Source organism: Petaurus breviceps, unplaced genomic scaffold, assembly GCF_028583685.1.
Source record: "Petaurus breviceps papuanus isolate PSGF00001 unplaced genomic scaffold, PetGlider_PUasm1.0 90919, whole genome shotgun sequence".
Lineage (NCBI taxonomy): Eukaryota > Metazoa > Chordata > Mammalia > Diprotodontia > Petauridae > Petaurus > Petaurus breviceps.
Window position 1 is genome coordinate 41,630,951 of NW_027187378.1, and position 14,557 is coordinate 41,645,507.

Genomic DNA, 14,557 nt, shown 5'->3' on the forward strand with positions numbered 1-14,557 from the left:
TGTGATCTTGGGCAAATCACTTAACCCCAATTGCCCTGCCTTCCCCCCTCCAAAAAGCAAAAAAAAAAAAAAATACACAATGTTTGTAAAATGCTTTGTAAGCCTTACTTCGTCAGTTTCAGAAAATGGCCATAGATTGCAAGCTGAATTTACTTTAATGTATAGACTTCAAGTTAAAACCTGCGAATTTGGATTAAAAGCATGGCTGGGGGTGGGCAGGCTATCCCCGAAGTAGAAGACAAGTGTGTTAAGTGTCTGAGGATGAAATTCGAACCACCTGTCTGAATACAGAACACCCTCTTTCCCCAAATCTTACTTGTGTAAAACCCAAATGCAGTTTGATGGTGCTATTTTTCAGCATACACCTATATATTTTTTTAACTTTCAAAGAGATCTACATCTTGTGAGATGCTGTGACCTTCCTCTCAACTGTCACCTGGTCACCAACCTTCTGATGATGCACTTCTCCACCCTTAGCTAGGCTGATCCATGGACAACAGACACAGTATTTCCAGTCTTGTCCAGTTGGGAGGACCTACTGGATCTCATGTTTCACTGGAATAGCCCAGAACCTACTGTCACTTCCATAATGATAAGGCATTGGAAGACTTTATTCGGACCAATAAGGCACATGTGAAAAATGCTTAAAAAACTGCAAAAGTGATACAAATATAAGGTTTATTATGTTTTCCTATCTGGGAGGAAATCACTTGAATGTTAAGAGGTAAAAAGACATCTTAGGAAGCAAGGTAGGCTAAAAATACAGAGTTCAAAAGAAATTTAGCAGCGCCGGCCCCAGAGTCAGGAGGACCCAAGTTCGGTTCTGGCCTCAGACACTTAACACCCCCACAAAAACACTAGCTGTGTAACCTTGGGCAAGTTACTTAACCCCAATTGCCCTCCAAAAGGCAAAAAAAAAAAAAAAAGAAATTTAGTTTGATTCATAGAGGAGGGACACATAAGTTTATCTGAAGAAAGGCCATCAGAGAACACACCAGACCTTTTGAACCTGACATCAGGAAGGACAACCCCTCCCTTGTCCAACAGGCCTAACTGTCACTGTCAGCAATAGGGCTGGGTTAGGCGGACAAAAGATCTGACTGGAGGTCAGTTCTTATGCTCTTCAAATCGGTGGCCCTCTCGGTAGGGGGCTGCCCACTTTCATTCACCAAAACCCAGAGACTGTTCTAGAGTCAGATTTGGAGGCAGGACCTGCTGGCTTCCCAGGCTCATGTTTCCTTTCCCCTTAAGGTCTCTCACAGCTATTCTGCTTGTTCCTTTTGGCTTACTGGAGCCCCTGGGTCCCAAGCACACTGCTACTGCCTCCCTCAAAGTCTCAAGCAAAGACAAGAGGACTTCTCCTCTGGCTTAGACTCAATCTGCCAAACAGCCTCTGGGCTCCTCAGGCCCTGGACTTTGCAGGGTTAGGAAATGTCGCCATCTAGAGGCGTGTTTCAGGGAGTACAGGAGGGCATCTGTTTCCAGCATCAATCATCTCAATGATTTCTGAATATCTCCTTAATCCCTTTTTCATTTATTGCTGAAGTCTGGCTACAGCACTGATTTCAAAGAAAGCCCATTTCTAAAATGGAATGAAGCCAGCTAAGCCGCTCTCTATCATTTCAAGGCACCTAGTACACACATTCATTACACTGGTGTATAAAAAAAATAATTTTTAATTCCTTTGTAATTGGCACAGATGGCATAATTCAAACTCACGTTTTTATTTAATAGACTATGAACCATCACATTGTGTAGCTTTAAAAGCGCAGAAATAATATTGGCTTAAGAATTTTTAAAAATTACATTCACATAATATTCTTAATTCATAAAATTAAATCTAGGAATTAAATAAATCAAGGAAAAAGCTAAAATAAGGGAGGAAATTCCCAACACACACACTAAAATCTTTTTTCATGAATTTGCAACAGTGCATTTGGCCATTTTCATGCTCATGAAAGCTTTGCTACTTTGCTAGCAAACAGAAAAATTTACAAAACTGTTACTTAAAAATATGGTAGGTAGATATAAACTTGGCTGCTGGAATACTCTGTAAGCAAGAGCCCTCAAAGTCAGTACTGTTTGAAGCTATCGACCTAGTCTAGATTTGAAGGGCTCTATCCAGTTCTGGAAAACCACCATTATTCATTACTAAATCTCACCACCAGAAACAAAGAAGCAGACTACAAACTAAAAATTTCATGTTGCCACCTGACTGGGGAAGGGTTCTCTTCCCGAGAAGGGCAGGAGGTGAGACACAGATAATTACAAATCCTTTTTCCAGGACCAAAAGAACAGAAAGATCAATCACACCAAGTGATTCTTCATCAGCAGCCTTTTGGGTGTGGAACACGATATGAGCCATGAAACTGCCTGTTTCAGCGATTCTTCATCTTTGGGAATTATTATGAAGGTGGAGAGAAGAGGAGAGGGACTGATCCTATCTCAGGACAGGTATGCTGGCTGCTCTGGAGGGTCTCCATCTCTGCTAAAATTAGATGAAGCCCCACTGAACAGGGAAAGAACAACAGAAAATACCTTTGACAGCAATAAGTATAGGCTTCGGTGAACACATTTCAACTTGGAAAAGGCATTCATGATTAGTTAGTACTTCCGGTGAGGATCAAGGGTTAATTCTGATTGGGTACCTTTCCTGATGAAATACCTTGATTCTCCAGCTCCATGACAATCCTAAGTCAATGGTCTAAATGGGCCTATGGTGTCAAAGATGCCAAGTAGAGATGATTTCCACCAACACAATAATTAGCAGAGCTCTATGGCCCAGGTTTTAACAAAAAGCACTGCTGTGCCACAACCTGGGATATGAAAATTAAAATGTGGGTTAGTGCATAGTTAAAATTTTCCACACCAGGGCTCTTGATAGGTAGAGGCCTACTGCTGGTTCCTTTCTTGGTTCAATGCTCTTGGGCTACCTCCACTGTGGCCTTTATGCTTGCTGTGGCCTTGTCAATAGCTGGTTTCTTTGAGTGATCCCGTTCTCCAAAAATAGTACTTCCTATACGGACATTTGTGGACCCCACTTCAATCTGGAGAGAAATGAAGAGAGTTGACACTGAATCCTGAATAACAACAAATGATGCCCAGAGTATACTTCTCAATATATATGTCATGTACACAAGGAGGCAAAGAATAACCACAAGGCACCATCCTGATACAACAGGGCACCTTGGAGATTCTCCTGTCTGTTACCTAATCCTGCCTTGTTGCCTTTGGTAATGCCATGGAGGCAGATACATGCCTAGTGGATAAAAGCTTACCGCATGCTGGAAATCCATGGACATGCCCATACTCAGTTCCACCTGGTCAATGGGGAGGCTGAGCTTCTCACACAGTTCCTTCCGCAAAGACAACAGAGTCTGGTAGAACAGTCAAAAGGAGGGAAGGATCAGGTGAAAGAAGTCTTCTCTGAGGCCCACTGAAGGGGACTGCACTTAGCCTTCTGTCAGAGGCACTTAGTCCCTTTGGTTCAGGAGGACCTCGGTTCTCAGAAGTTCCATTGTAATGTTTTCTGGGAAACTTTCCTTACTTCATGAAAAGTTTTTAGCAGAAAAGAAACCAAGAGCTCATTCTTCTCAAAATATATATTCCACCTGGATGAAGAAATGCCTATAGGGCATTTCTTTGGGAAGCTACTCCCTCCCCTTTCCCTAGGTGAACTACCATGTGTTTGACTTTAAAGGAAGATTTAACTTGGCACAGATTTGGTTAAAATCTAAGCTGCCTTTGAAGCCTGTCACCATAGCAAGCTCTTTAGCAACTATATAGAGGGCTGTAGAACATCAGAGCCAGAGGGGATCCCAGAGATCATCTAATCTAATGCCTTTGCCCTACAGATTGGGGAAGCAAGATTTAAAGAAAGGAAGAGGCTCCCTAAGAACACAGAGTGTTTTTTGGTGAGTGCCAAAGTCCAGATGAGAGATCAGGGTCCATAATGCTATCTCCCCACATCAGTGCTGCCAGGGCTAGTGCCTGCCTGCCACTGTACCTGGAAGTCTGGGTTGGGCCCTTGACTGAGGTCGTATCCAAAACTCCCAATGGTCATTAGACCCACGAACTCCAGACTGGGACACTTTGTATTGATGTGTTCCACCGTGGCCACTGTCTCTGAAGGTGGGAGCCCATGTTTACCTTCATGGAGAGAAAGATTCATATCCAAGAAGCTCTAAGTGGTGGGAGATGGCTTCATTTTCAACCCCCCCCCCCAAAAAAAAAAACAAAACCCAGATGGTCCTTGGGGAAACGTTCTTCTCTTTAAGAAGTCTAAATGAACGCCCAGCACAGCCTTTAAACTCAAGCTCTACAGGCAAGAGATTGTTCAAGATAGGGCTATCCTCTAGGACTGTATGCTTTTTCTTGGACAGCACATTTCATGATTTGGATTTCCTCTCTCACACTTAAGAACTCCCAAGAAAGCTTGTTGGGGACACTGGTGGGAGCTATAATGCTGTATCATAGGAGGAGGGACTGAGTTAGATTGCTCTCTGTGTGTGCTATGGAGTTTCTGAAGGTTTTATTAATATTACAGTTCCTAGGATCACAGATTTAGAGCTGGCAGGGGCCTTAGCAATCAGCCAGGTGAACCCTCTCACTTTACACATGAGGAAACTAGGCCTAGAGAAGGTGAAAGACAAAGTCATACAAATAGCAAGTAAAAGAACTAGTTAACAGAATGAATATGTGTGTGTGTTTAATATAATGAGTTCACTCCTACAAATGTGGTAAGAGATCAATGAACCTATTGGAGCACTATTATAAGAATTCCTTTTTTTTTTTTCTGGAGAAAGGCAAGGCAATTGGGATTAAGTGACTTGCTCAAGGTCACACAGCTAGTTTTGTGTTAAGTGTCTGAGGCCGGATTTGAACTCAAGTTCTCCTGACTCCAGGGCCGGTGCTCTACTCACTGCTCCACCTAGCTGCCCCTGTTACAAGAATTCTTAACAATGGCTGCCTATGGTAGATCACTGGCTCTGTGGTGACAAAGTAGCCTTATTTAATGATTTGAGTGGCCATAACCCACAGGTTCTACTTGATCTCTGAACAACAGCAAATTTCTGCCAATCACTAAGAAATGGTGCAACTACAAACTGTATCTGTAGCTAAGTACTGAATTGTCCATATGGAGTTTGCAGTAGTATTGTGGTTTGTGGATGTGAAGAAAATGGGGAAGAAAATATCCACACTGTGCTATTTCCTGTAAGTTAAGGAAACATAACTATTGACGAGCACTGGCTTTATGATGGCTGTGAACAAAGAGCTGCTAATAAAGTTAGTGTGTAAAATAATAACAACCATGTATACCTTCAACCCCAAAATACCAAAGAAACTTCCTGATAAAAATCAACATTGATCTTTTAGCATTTCATACATGAAAGCAGTATTGAAGATGATAATTTATTTAATAATTTAAATTTAATTTAATTTAAAAGTAAAATTTCCATCCCTTTTCTGGACTGTTGGCTGGGCTTAGTTAGGCATTCTCAACTGGCCCAAATCATCCCTTTTCCCTCCTGTTACTCTTTACTTCAAAGGTAAAAGCAACCAAGCCTGCTGTGGGTGACAGGAACTGAGAAGTGAACTGGCCAGATCAGCTCTCCTAGAAGATGCTGGTGTGTGATAATAACTCACTTACAAAGCATCTTTTTCAGAGGCACCCCTGAGGTAGGGAGTTTAAATATTCTCATTTTATAGGCTGTGAGTCTCACTCATTCCCTGGGGAGGTAAAAACCATTAGTTAGGCGTTAGTCACTTACTTTCTTCCCCACTGGTGTTAATCTGCACCATGACTTTTAATCTCTCTGGAGAGCCTTTCTTCTGCCAAGAATTGTTTACTTTGTCTGCCAACTTCACAGAGTCCACAGTTTCCAGCATGTAGAGGTTGGGGACAGCTGCAAGGAGGAAGAAGTTAATGGAGCAGCCTTGGTTTCTCACTCAACATATTCCTATGGGCTGCTTGACTTTCCTATTGAAAAAAATTTTCCTTTTTGGAGTGGGGAATGCAAGGCAATTGGGTTAAGTGACTTGCCCAAGGTCACACGGCTAGTTAAATGTCAAGTGTCTGAGGTCGGATTTGAACTCAGGTCCTCCTAACTCCAGGGCCCATACTCTATTCATTGTGCCACCTAGCTTCCCCTCCTTAATGAGTTCTTAACCATAATAATGTTGATTATAACAACTGGCATTTAGATTATTTGCAAAGTACTTTATAAATACTATCTTGGTCCTCACATTATTATACCCATTTTACAGATAAGGAATCTGAGGCTGAAAGGGACTAAGAAGCTGGCCCAGAGTCAGTTATTCAATAAGCATTTATTAATCACTTACTATATGCCAGGCACCATGCTAAGCACTAAGGATGCAAAGGAAGGCAAAGACAGTCCCTGCTTCGAGGAGCTCACAAAGCTTCTAAGTGCTGGTGATTTATAATCTGATTCCATGTCCAGCATTCTATTTGCTGCTCATCTAGAAACCCAAGAGATATTATCACTGGGTATGAGCTAGAATAGATCTTGGAACTGTTCCAGCAGCAAGGATCAATAAGGGAAATACTTAATGTACAGGATTAGACACCAATATGCATCCATATATAAAATCCTTTTTAATTCAATTCAACAATCATTTATTCACGTACAAGGTCACTGTTTCAGGGAGCAGCCTGGGGTCATTCCAAAAGGAATCTAGCTCACTCTCCTCCTTCTATCCCATTCTAGGCCATGCCCAGTATCTGTGTAAGAAGAATGTACACATACTTTAGATCCCCTCTGTAGGCTGCCCATCCAACAGAACTTTATAAGCAAGGCAACAGGTATTCTTGATCTACTTGTTTTTTTCCTATATGACCTTTTTAATATTAATATCCTTGACATTAAAATAAGAATGCGGCATGGCTAGAAAATCTGGAATACCACATTAAAATTGCAATAGGAAATGGAAAAGTACTTGATGGGAATGAGTAGGCTGCAATATCTTAACATTTTTTAAAGTTAATTTTTTGCAAGTATGTGTGATCTCTTCTAACTATTCTCCACTCTCCCCCTCTTATTGAAGAATTAAAAAAAAAAATAAAACCCTTAAAACCAGTATGTAAAACTCAGCAAAATAAAGGAACCACATCAGCTATGTCCAAAGGTATATATCTCATTCTACATTTGAAGTCCATGACACCTCTGGCAGGAGATGGGTGGCACATTTCATCATCAGGTTTCTAGACCTGAGTTTTATCACTGATTCAATCAGAATTCTAAAGTCTTTCAAAGTCTAAAGTCTTGCTTATCTTTATAATACTAGCTGTGATTGTAGAAATTATTCTTCTAAAGATGCTCATTTCACTTTGTATCATTTTACATAGTTGAACTGATACAAAGTTCGGTTCTATATTCAAGAGTTTCTCCTGAAACTGTACATTTGGTCCTTTTTTATAGCACAATAATATTACAATACATTAATATACCATGACATGTTTTGTTACACCCCAATAGGTGGGACCTTCATTAGTTCCCAGATTCTGGCTATTACAAAAAAGGCTCCGAAAAATGGTTTTGTACAAATACATCCCTTTCCTCTTTCTTTGTTCTTTTTTGAGGAACAGGCCTAGGAGGGTACTGATGGGTCAAAGAGTATACACAATTTGGTAACCTTTTAGGGGTAGTTACAAATCACTGTAAATGGCAATATCTAACCAACATTTAACTATGTGTGGACATAAAGGTTATCAAGAGAGAGGAATGACCAAGGAACAACCCGTGTTCCCACTGGCAGCCATACAATGTCTACAGAGTGAGAAGGAGCAATCTGGAGTATTGGGTAAACTCCCCATGCACAAGAGATGCACAGGTAGAGAAGGAGCAGATGACCTCGAATTTGTAGCACTGGAGAGCACCCCAACTGATCCACCAAGTACTTGATTATGGGCCAGGCACTCCACTAGGTACTGGAGAGATATGATAAAAAATGGAACAGTCCTTACTCTTGAAGAATATATTACATTCTACTAAGAGAAACATGATACATATACAAATTTGTATAAGGCAGCCTATTAAGTCTGGGCAAAGCATTCTTGAAAAATAAGAGGAAGGTAGCACCATTCAGATGGCAGATCAGGGCTAAGATGATGTGTCACCTCTGGTGAAGAGCTAATCCTCCAGATGGCTGGAATGTGGTATGCCTGAAGGGAAGCAACATGAAATAAAGTTGGAGCCATGAGTTTGTATTTTATCCTAGAGGGGATAGGGAGCTCCCGAAGGTTGTTAAGCAGGAAGTGCCATGGTCAGGGAAGTGAGGAAGGCCAGGAAGGGGTCAGGCACTCCAGGACTGGGGAGAGTCCCATGTCAGGAACAACAAGGAGGTCAATGTGGCTGGATCACAGAGGGAGGTAAGGAATGAGGAGCCTGGAAAGGCAGGAAGTGGACAGCTTGTGAAAGTGAGATATCATTAATCTGCAGCTGGTAAAAATAAACAAGCATATGGATTACAATGTTTAAAATTGAGTTCCATAAGCATCAAATATTCTGTTTATGCAATGATGCTTTAACCTGACAATATTATGAACTTGAATTTATTTCTTACCTGAAAGGAATCTATCACCACCAATAGGTAAAATCAGGTGAGTTTTCACTTGAGGCTTTTTCTCTTACCTTTCATGGAAAAGCACTAGTTTATTTCCTTACCGATCAATTTGTTGACATTATGTTTCTGCAGGTGGCCAATGAAATGCCATTTTATCTCAGGACACATAGACAGAATCTAATGAAAAAAAGGTGAGAGGAAGAGGTCAAGTTTGGCTCTGATCTTAAGGATGCACATCAGGACTGCTAGCAGTCACCTCCTGGCTGGGGATCTCTGCAAGTAGCTGGTTCCATCCACTAAAACACAAGAGCTCCAGGTATGTTTAATAAACCACTATTCCTATCCTTTCCTAGCTTCCCAACAGACTGGAAAGAAATTCAAGTATGGTTCTAGGACTTCTGCCTTGCCTATCCACTGGCTGGTTCCTGCCCCCATGTCCACCTCATCCCCAGATGAGTGGTTCTACATTCAAGTTTATCAGGGCTTTTAACTTTCAGATAGATACCAAGATCATTAGACGACTATTGCAACCTAACATTTTCAGGGACCCACAAGGGAGAAAAAAACAACAAAGATCTAGTTATATTGTACCATCAGACTAAGAAGTGGAAGGGATTTCATATGAAAGAAATTTTCCTTTAGCTGGAAAAGACCTGGGGTCAAACCAGAATGGACAACTCTCTAATTTCCCCCACCACAAACAGCCCATGGAGAAAGGTCAAGATTTTAAATGAATGTAAAGAATCTAGAAATACCCACTTACTTTAGTATTTGATGCTTTTTCTAACAGCTCCTGAACCTAAGAAGGTTAAAATGAAAATTGCATGAGTCTGAAGTCCAGCAATTGGGCCTCTTCTAAAGTCCAGTCAGATACTTTCCCTGCAGAGGTGGGGAATTCAGAAAGGCCACTTACATAGTTCTCTCCAAAGCTGCGCTGTCCATGAGCATATGCCTCAATTACCATGTCAGCAGGCTTGGTTTTGCTCACAGCGACTAGCCGGGGCTGAATGGCTGGGAGATCCTGCCGAGGGAAAAGCACCATACTTGAGTGAAAGGTAGAAACATTCACTGTGAAGTAACTGGCAGTCAGAAAGAATTATCCCAGTAACTCTAATGGAAAAGTATTGCAACAAGAGCCCTGACAATCCCAGTCTCAGCTCTCTGGCTCTACAGGGAGTAGTATTCTTTACTTTTAAATATATGAGACTTCAAGCTAATCTGCTCCCAAAAAGCCTTTCCCTTCTCAGCAGAAGCAGAAGAAATAGTAAAGTAGCAATCTTTTGACCAGAAGGAAACCTATTTACTGGGCCCTGATGCCTCAGAGTTAAGAGAAGCATGCTGTACCAAACTAATTTTCTGTTCCTTTGTGTTCCCTCTAAGCCTGAGTAATTCAGTTTCAGAAGAGGGACAAGGGGAGGGAAGGGAATTATCTGGAACTTATGACTCAGAACCGCTTAGAAGGAGAACAAATTTGAGTTCAGTCAAGAGAGATGTGTTCGACTTCTTAGAAGGGGGTCATGATTGCAACCAGTTTTAAGTCAATATTCTTCAAAATTAAAAACAAGCAAACAAATTTAACATCCATGTGTTTCTACCTCAGAGAAAACAGGTGAGAAAAGGCTTAGTTCTTAGAAATCCAAAGGATATAGCAGTGATGAGAAGCCCACCCCATTTTTACTAGGAAAAGAAAAGCCATCTGTTTTTATGCTGTAATGCTTTGAATGGTCCCTTGTAGATTCCTTAATACAAAGTAATCCAGCACTAAGTCAATGGACCAGTATTACTGTGGGGAACAATAAAGAAGCAGGCGCAGACCAGATCTTGAGCTTTTTGGCAGCTGAGTTAGATACATTAATTTCTCTTGAAGTGCTCTCTTCCTCATTATGTGCAGTTTTTACACAGGAGATCTAGACAAGAACAGAAGAAAAATCTGGTGCTTCAGACATCCCATTCCCACCAGCTGATGGGTTCTTCAGAGGGCTCTACCTAATGTCATGATGACAAAAGGAGCTAAGAGAAACCTAAAATTTTAGAGGTGGAAGGAACTTTAGAGATCAACTGGTCCAATCCTTCCACTTTAGAGAAGAGGAAACTGAGGCCCAACGAATTAAGTGACTTGCTCATGGTCATACAGAGCTAGTTAATGGAAGAGACGGGACTTGACTTTCACTTTGCTGCTTCTTCCACTGATTAGCTGCCTCCCAAGGACCTTCTTATCTCCAAACAGTTTCACAAACTCTGATTAGCACAGGTTCACAATACATTCCCCCCCCACACACACACACATACTTTACTCATCCACAATAGCCAAGGAAAGGCGAGATAAGTGGTCCATGAATCAACTGACAGTAACAGAATGTCAGATGAGACTCAAGGGTCCAGACTCACTGCTTAACGTACAGTCTAACTCCTTTCCACAGTCACTACTTAAAGGGAAAAGATTTCAAATAATGAAATCAACTGACCCGGGTAGCTAGGAATAGCTATCACCAAATAACCCAATTCACTCTCAGGTATTTCAAAGAATCAGAGAATTTTCATTCGGGAGGAAACTTTAATATTCCTTGAGGGGCTAGGAAGTAGTCTTGGGAACAGGTAAGGCAATCAGAAGATCCTTCCTGACTGTCACCACCCTGCCTCACCCCAAAATTTGCCCTACTCAGCCTCTCCCGTTCTTTCCAATTTACCTAAACCCCAAAACAATCTCCTACAGATAGGTGTGGTAGATGCTAGACTTGGGGAGGGTAAACAGAATGTTCTAGGTGAGTTGTAAAGACCAGAGCCTCAGTCTCACTAGCTGTATGACCCTGGGCAAGTCATGTAACTTCTGTTCAACTCAGTTCCCTCATATGTAAAATGGGGATAATAATAGCACCTACTTCTCAGGGTTGTTGTGAGGATCAAATGAGGAAATAATTGTAAAGCACTTAGCTTAATATCTGGCACATAGTAAGGGCCATATGTTAACTGTCATCATCTTCTTCATTAGGAATTGCTGCCAGTGTGATTTCTATACAGAGGATCATTTAGAACAACAGAATGTTAGAGCTAAGGATCATCAGTCCACCTTCACTCTTATCCCCTCCAATTCATGGATGAGGACAAAAATGCCCAGAGTAAGAAAGTAACTTGTGCATGGTTACACAGTCCAGAATTCCCTGTTTTCTAAGCCCTTCAATACAACAGAGGGAGCACCATTAAAGTTCTCCCTATCCTTCTCCCTTTAGATGACCAGCTCCTACCAAAGGGGCTGTTAATCTTTGGTCTGCAGTCATTTCAAGATGAGGAAAACCACCTGCAAAGAAAAGAACCCTGTCATGGCACTTCTCTTATGCACCTGTGTGAAGCCTCAGCGGTGTATGGAGGTGGCCCTGGCTCCTCAAAGGCAATGCTAACAGAGTGCAAGGTCTGGCAGATCTTATAAAACGGAAAGGCTTTAAGTGTGGGCAAACCTTTTGCCAACTCCCACAAAAGACCAGGCCAACTAAGTTCTGAGCAGACTGGCTGCAGGGTAACAAAGTACAGCTAGAGCAATTCTTGAAGCTGTCGCTGAGTTGTTTTTCAGGTGTCTGACTCTTTGTTTAGGGTTTCTTGACAAAGATACTGGAGCAGCTTTCCATTTCCTTCTGCCGGCTCTTTTTATAGATGAGGAAATTGTGACAAACAGAATTAAGTGACTTGCCCAGGGTCACACAGCCCGTAAGTGTCTGAGGTTAGATCTGAACTCACAAAGATGAATCTTCTTGCTTCCAGGCTCAGCACTCTATCCTCTGTGCCACCTATATGCACAATTCTTAAAGACTGTCTAATAAATCATAAAGGATTAACAATTTGTGTCAGTCATGAAAATACCCTTAAGAAGAAACAGTAGCACTTGTCCACATGACAAGGTGGCTGGAGAGCTGATCCTGAATGAAAGAAGATGTGAATTCAACGCCAACCATTGCCACAGACTGGCTTTATGAGCCTGGACAAGTCACTGAACCTCTAAGTATGCTAAGAAACTCTCTTAAGGCTATAAATTGAAAAGCAGGTGCAGAACTTCATTGAACTTCTACACCACTTAAATCTGAGGTCTGGTCTACTTTCTGCATGATGAAATCTCCCAAGTACACCTAGGAGGGACATTTTATTCTGTCCTTCTCTGGGCCCTGTGCCCATGAGCCTCTGTCCTTGTCTAAACCTTTCAAAGAATTCAAAACTTCAATTCCAGGGGCCTTAGATATCTTTTGATCCAATCTCCTCATTATAAAGTTTTCAGTCACCCCCAGGCATTCAAGTCTTTAGGAGCCTGCTGGGGCCTGTTTTAACTCCAGAGCACAAGGTACTATGACTAACTTTTCTATATTCTCTTCTTGCCCAAGGGTAAATTCCTACTATACCAAATGGTTATTAGCAATTTTCTCAGAATCTTACAAATTAGAAGGGCCCGTGGGTGCATCTGGTCCAACATGAACAAGAATCTCTTAAGTGTATCCATGATGTAAGAACTCCAGTATGAGAGAATCCACTACCTCCTAAGCAGCACATTTCACTTTCAGGGTGAAATGGTTTAGGGTTCACTTGGTGGGTAATGGTTAGGAAGTTTTTCCTTTTCCACACTAAATCTTTCTCATCTCAGGTAAAACAAGTCAAATGATGATGATAAAGAAGAAAACATTTTAAACTGCACTTACTATGTTTCAGGCACTATGTTTTAGGTGCTTTACAATTATTATCTCATTTGATCCTCACAAATCCCCCTATCCTGGGAAGTAGGTACTGCTATGATCCTCCCTTTACAGATGAGAAACTGTGACAGTCAGAGGTTAAGTGACATGTCCAGGGTCATGCTGCTAGAAAGTATCTGAGGCTGGATTTGAACTCGGGTCTTCCTGACTCCTGACCCAGAGTTTTGCACATTAAGTCAGTTCTTCAAATACCTAAAACCAGCTGTGGTGTCCCTCTCCCCAGAAAAGCCTGGGAGTCTTCTCTTCTCCATCCTAAATGTCCATCTCCTGGTCCCCCAACCTGATTTTCCAAAATGACTTTAGCATTCTGCCTGCCCTCTTCTGGACACTCTACAACTTGTCAAGGTCCTTTCTAAATCTCGACGCCCGAACTGACCACAGCCCTCCAGGTGCGGTCTGACCATGGTAGACGGGGGACTGTCACCTCCCTAGCTGCAGATCTGAGGGACCTCCTCATTTTACGGGGCGGGAAACTGAGGCCCTGGGAAGTTGTGTGACTCGGCCAAGGTCACACAAAGGAGGGACCAAGTCCAGCCAGGGGTCGAAGCCAAGTGTTCTAGCTCTGGCTTCCCCTAGGGAGTTCTGGAGTGGCGTGGGGGGTGGGGGTGGGGACTGTCATGTCACATGATTGTCTCACGTGGAGCCTGCAGGCCGCTAGATCCGTAGCAGCAGCAGGGGGTCCTTCCCTCCTGAGGGCACCTTCCCTGCACCCCCAAATACCAGGCTTGGGGCAGGGAGGTCCTGGGGAACCCCCGTAGAAATCAGGCTCCCGCATTTTACAGACCCTGGGCCTTAGTCCACAGCCCCGCCACCCCCGCATCCATCTCCCCCCTCTACCCGTCACCTGAGCCGCAGGGCCCCCGAACTCCAGGACCCCCGGCCCTGCTCTCACCCGGGGCCGCCGCGCCACTGCCTGCTGCACCCGTTCCTTCACTGCCCGCAGAGCCAGCCCGACACCCAGTTCAGCAGACATCCCGGCAGCTCTCCATACAGCCCAAGCTTCAGTGCCGGACCCCGCCTCTCCGCCGGCGGCGCCACCCACGCGCCGGCATGGACCTTTTTCCGGTTCCACCCACTCCTCGCTAATTAGACCAATCATCGCACGCCGATGGGCTCTTCTGGCCAATGGCTACCCGACCCCTTGACGAAGATGACGTCGTCGCCTCCCGAGAGAGGCCATATTTAGGAGGTCGGGGACACCGACGGCACCATTAAGTAGCAAGGTTGGAGGGGATGAAGCT

At 43.0% G+C, this 14,557-nt stretch overlaps 1 protein-coding gene across 1 annotated transcript; it reads right to left on the reverse strand.

The window, feature by feature from the left end:
* Window positions 1-661: 661 nt before the first annotated feature.
* On the reverse strand, window positions 662-14,362 carry PLPBP (pyridoxal phosphate binding protein). The gene is made up of 8 exons (XM_069075925.1): window positions 14,209-14,362; window positions 9,500-9,607; window positions 9,350-9,385; window positions 8,688-8,763; window positions 5,772-5,906; window positions 4,007-4,149; window positions 3,279-3,377; window positions 662-3,047 (listed from the first exon to the last, which is right to left on the reverse strand). Exons 1-8 carry the CDS (start codon window positions 14,287-14,289, stop codon window positions 2,916-2,918), a joined length of 810 nt encoding a protein of 269 aa, XP_068932026.1. The 5' UTR covers window positions 14,290-14,362; the 3' UTR covers window positions 662-2,915.
* Window positions 14,363-14,557: the final 195 nt, after the last annotated feature.

Excerpts from the sequence above, each read along its gene's own strand:
- PLPBP (XM_069075925.1), bottom strand. The coding sequence starts at position 14,289 with ATGTCTGCTGAACTGGGTGTCGGGCTGGCTCTGCGGGCAGTGAAGGAA. Across the intron at positions 8,764-9,349 it reads AAAAAGCATCAAATACTAAA|ATTCTGTCTATGTGTCCTGA; the intron begins GTAAGTGGGTAT and ends TTTTTTCATTAG. Across the intron at positions 4,150-5,771 it reads TAACACCAGTGGGGAAGAAA|GTAAACATGGGCTCCCACCT; the intron begins GTAAGTGACTAA and ends CTCTCCATGAAG.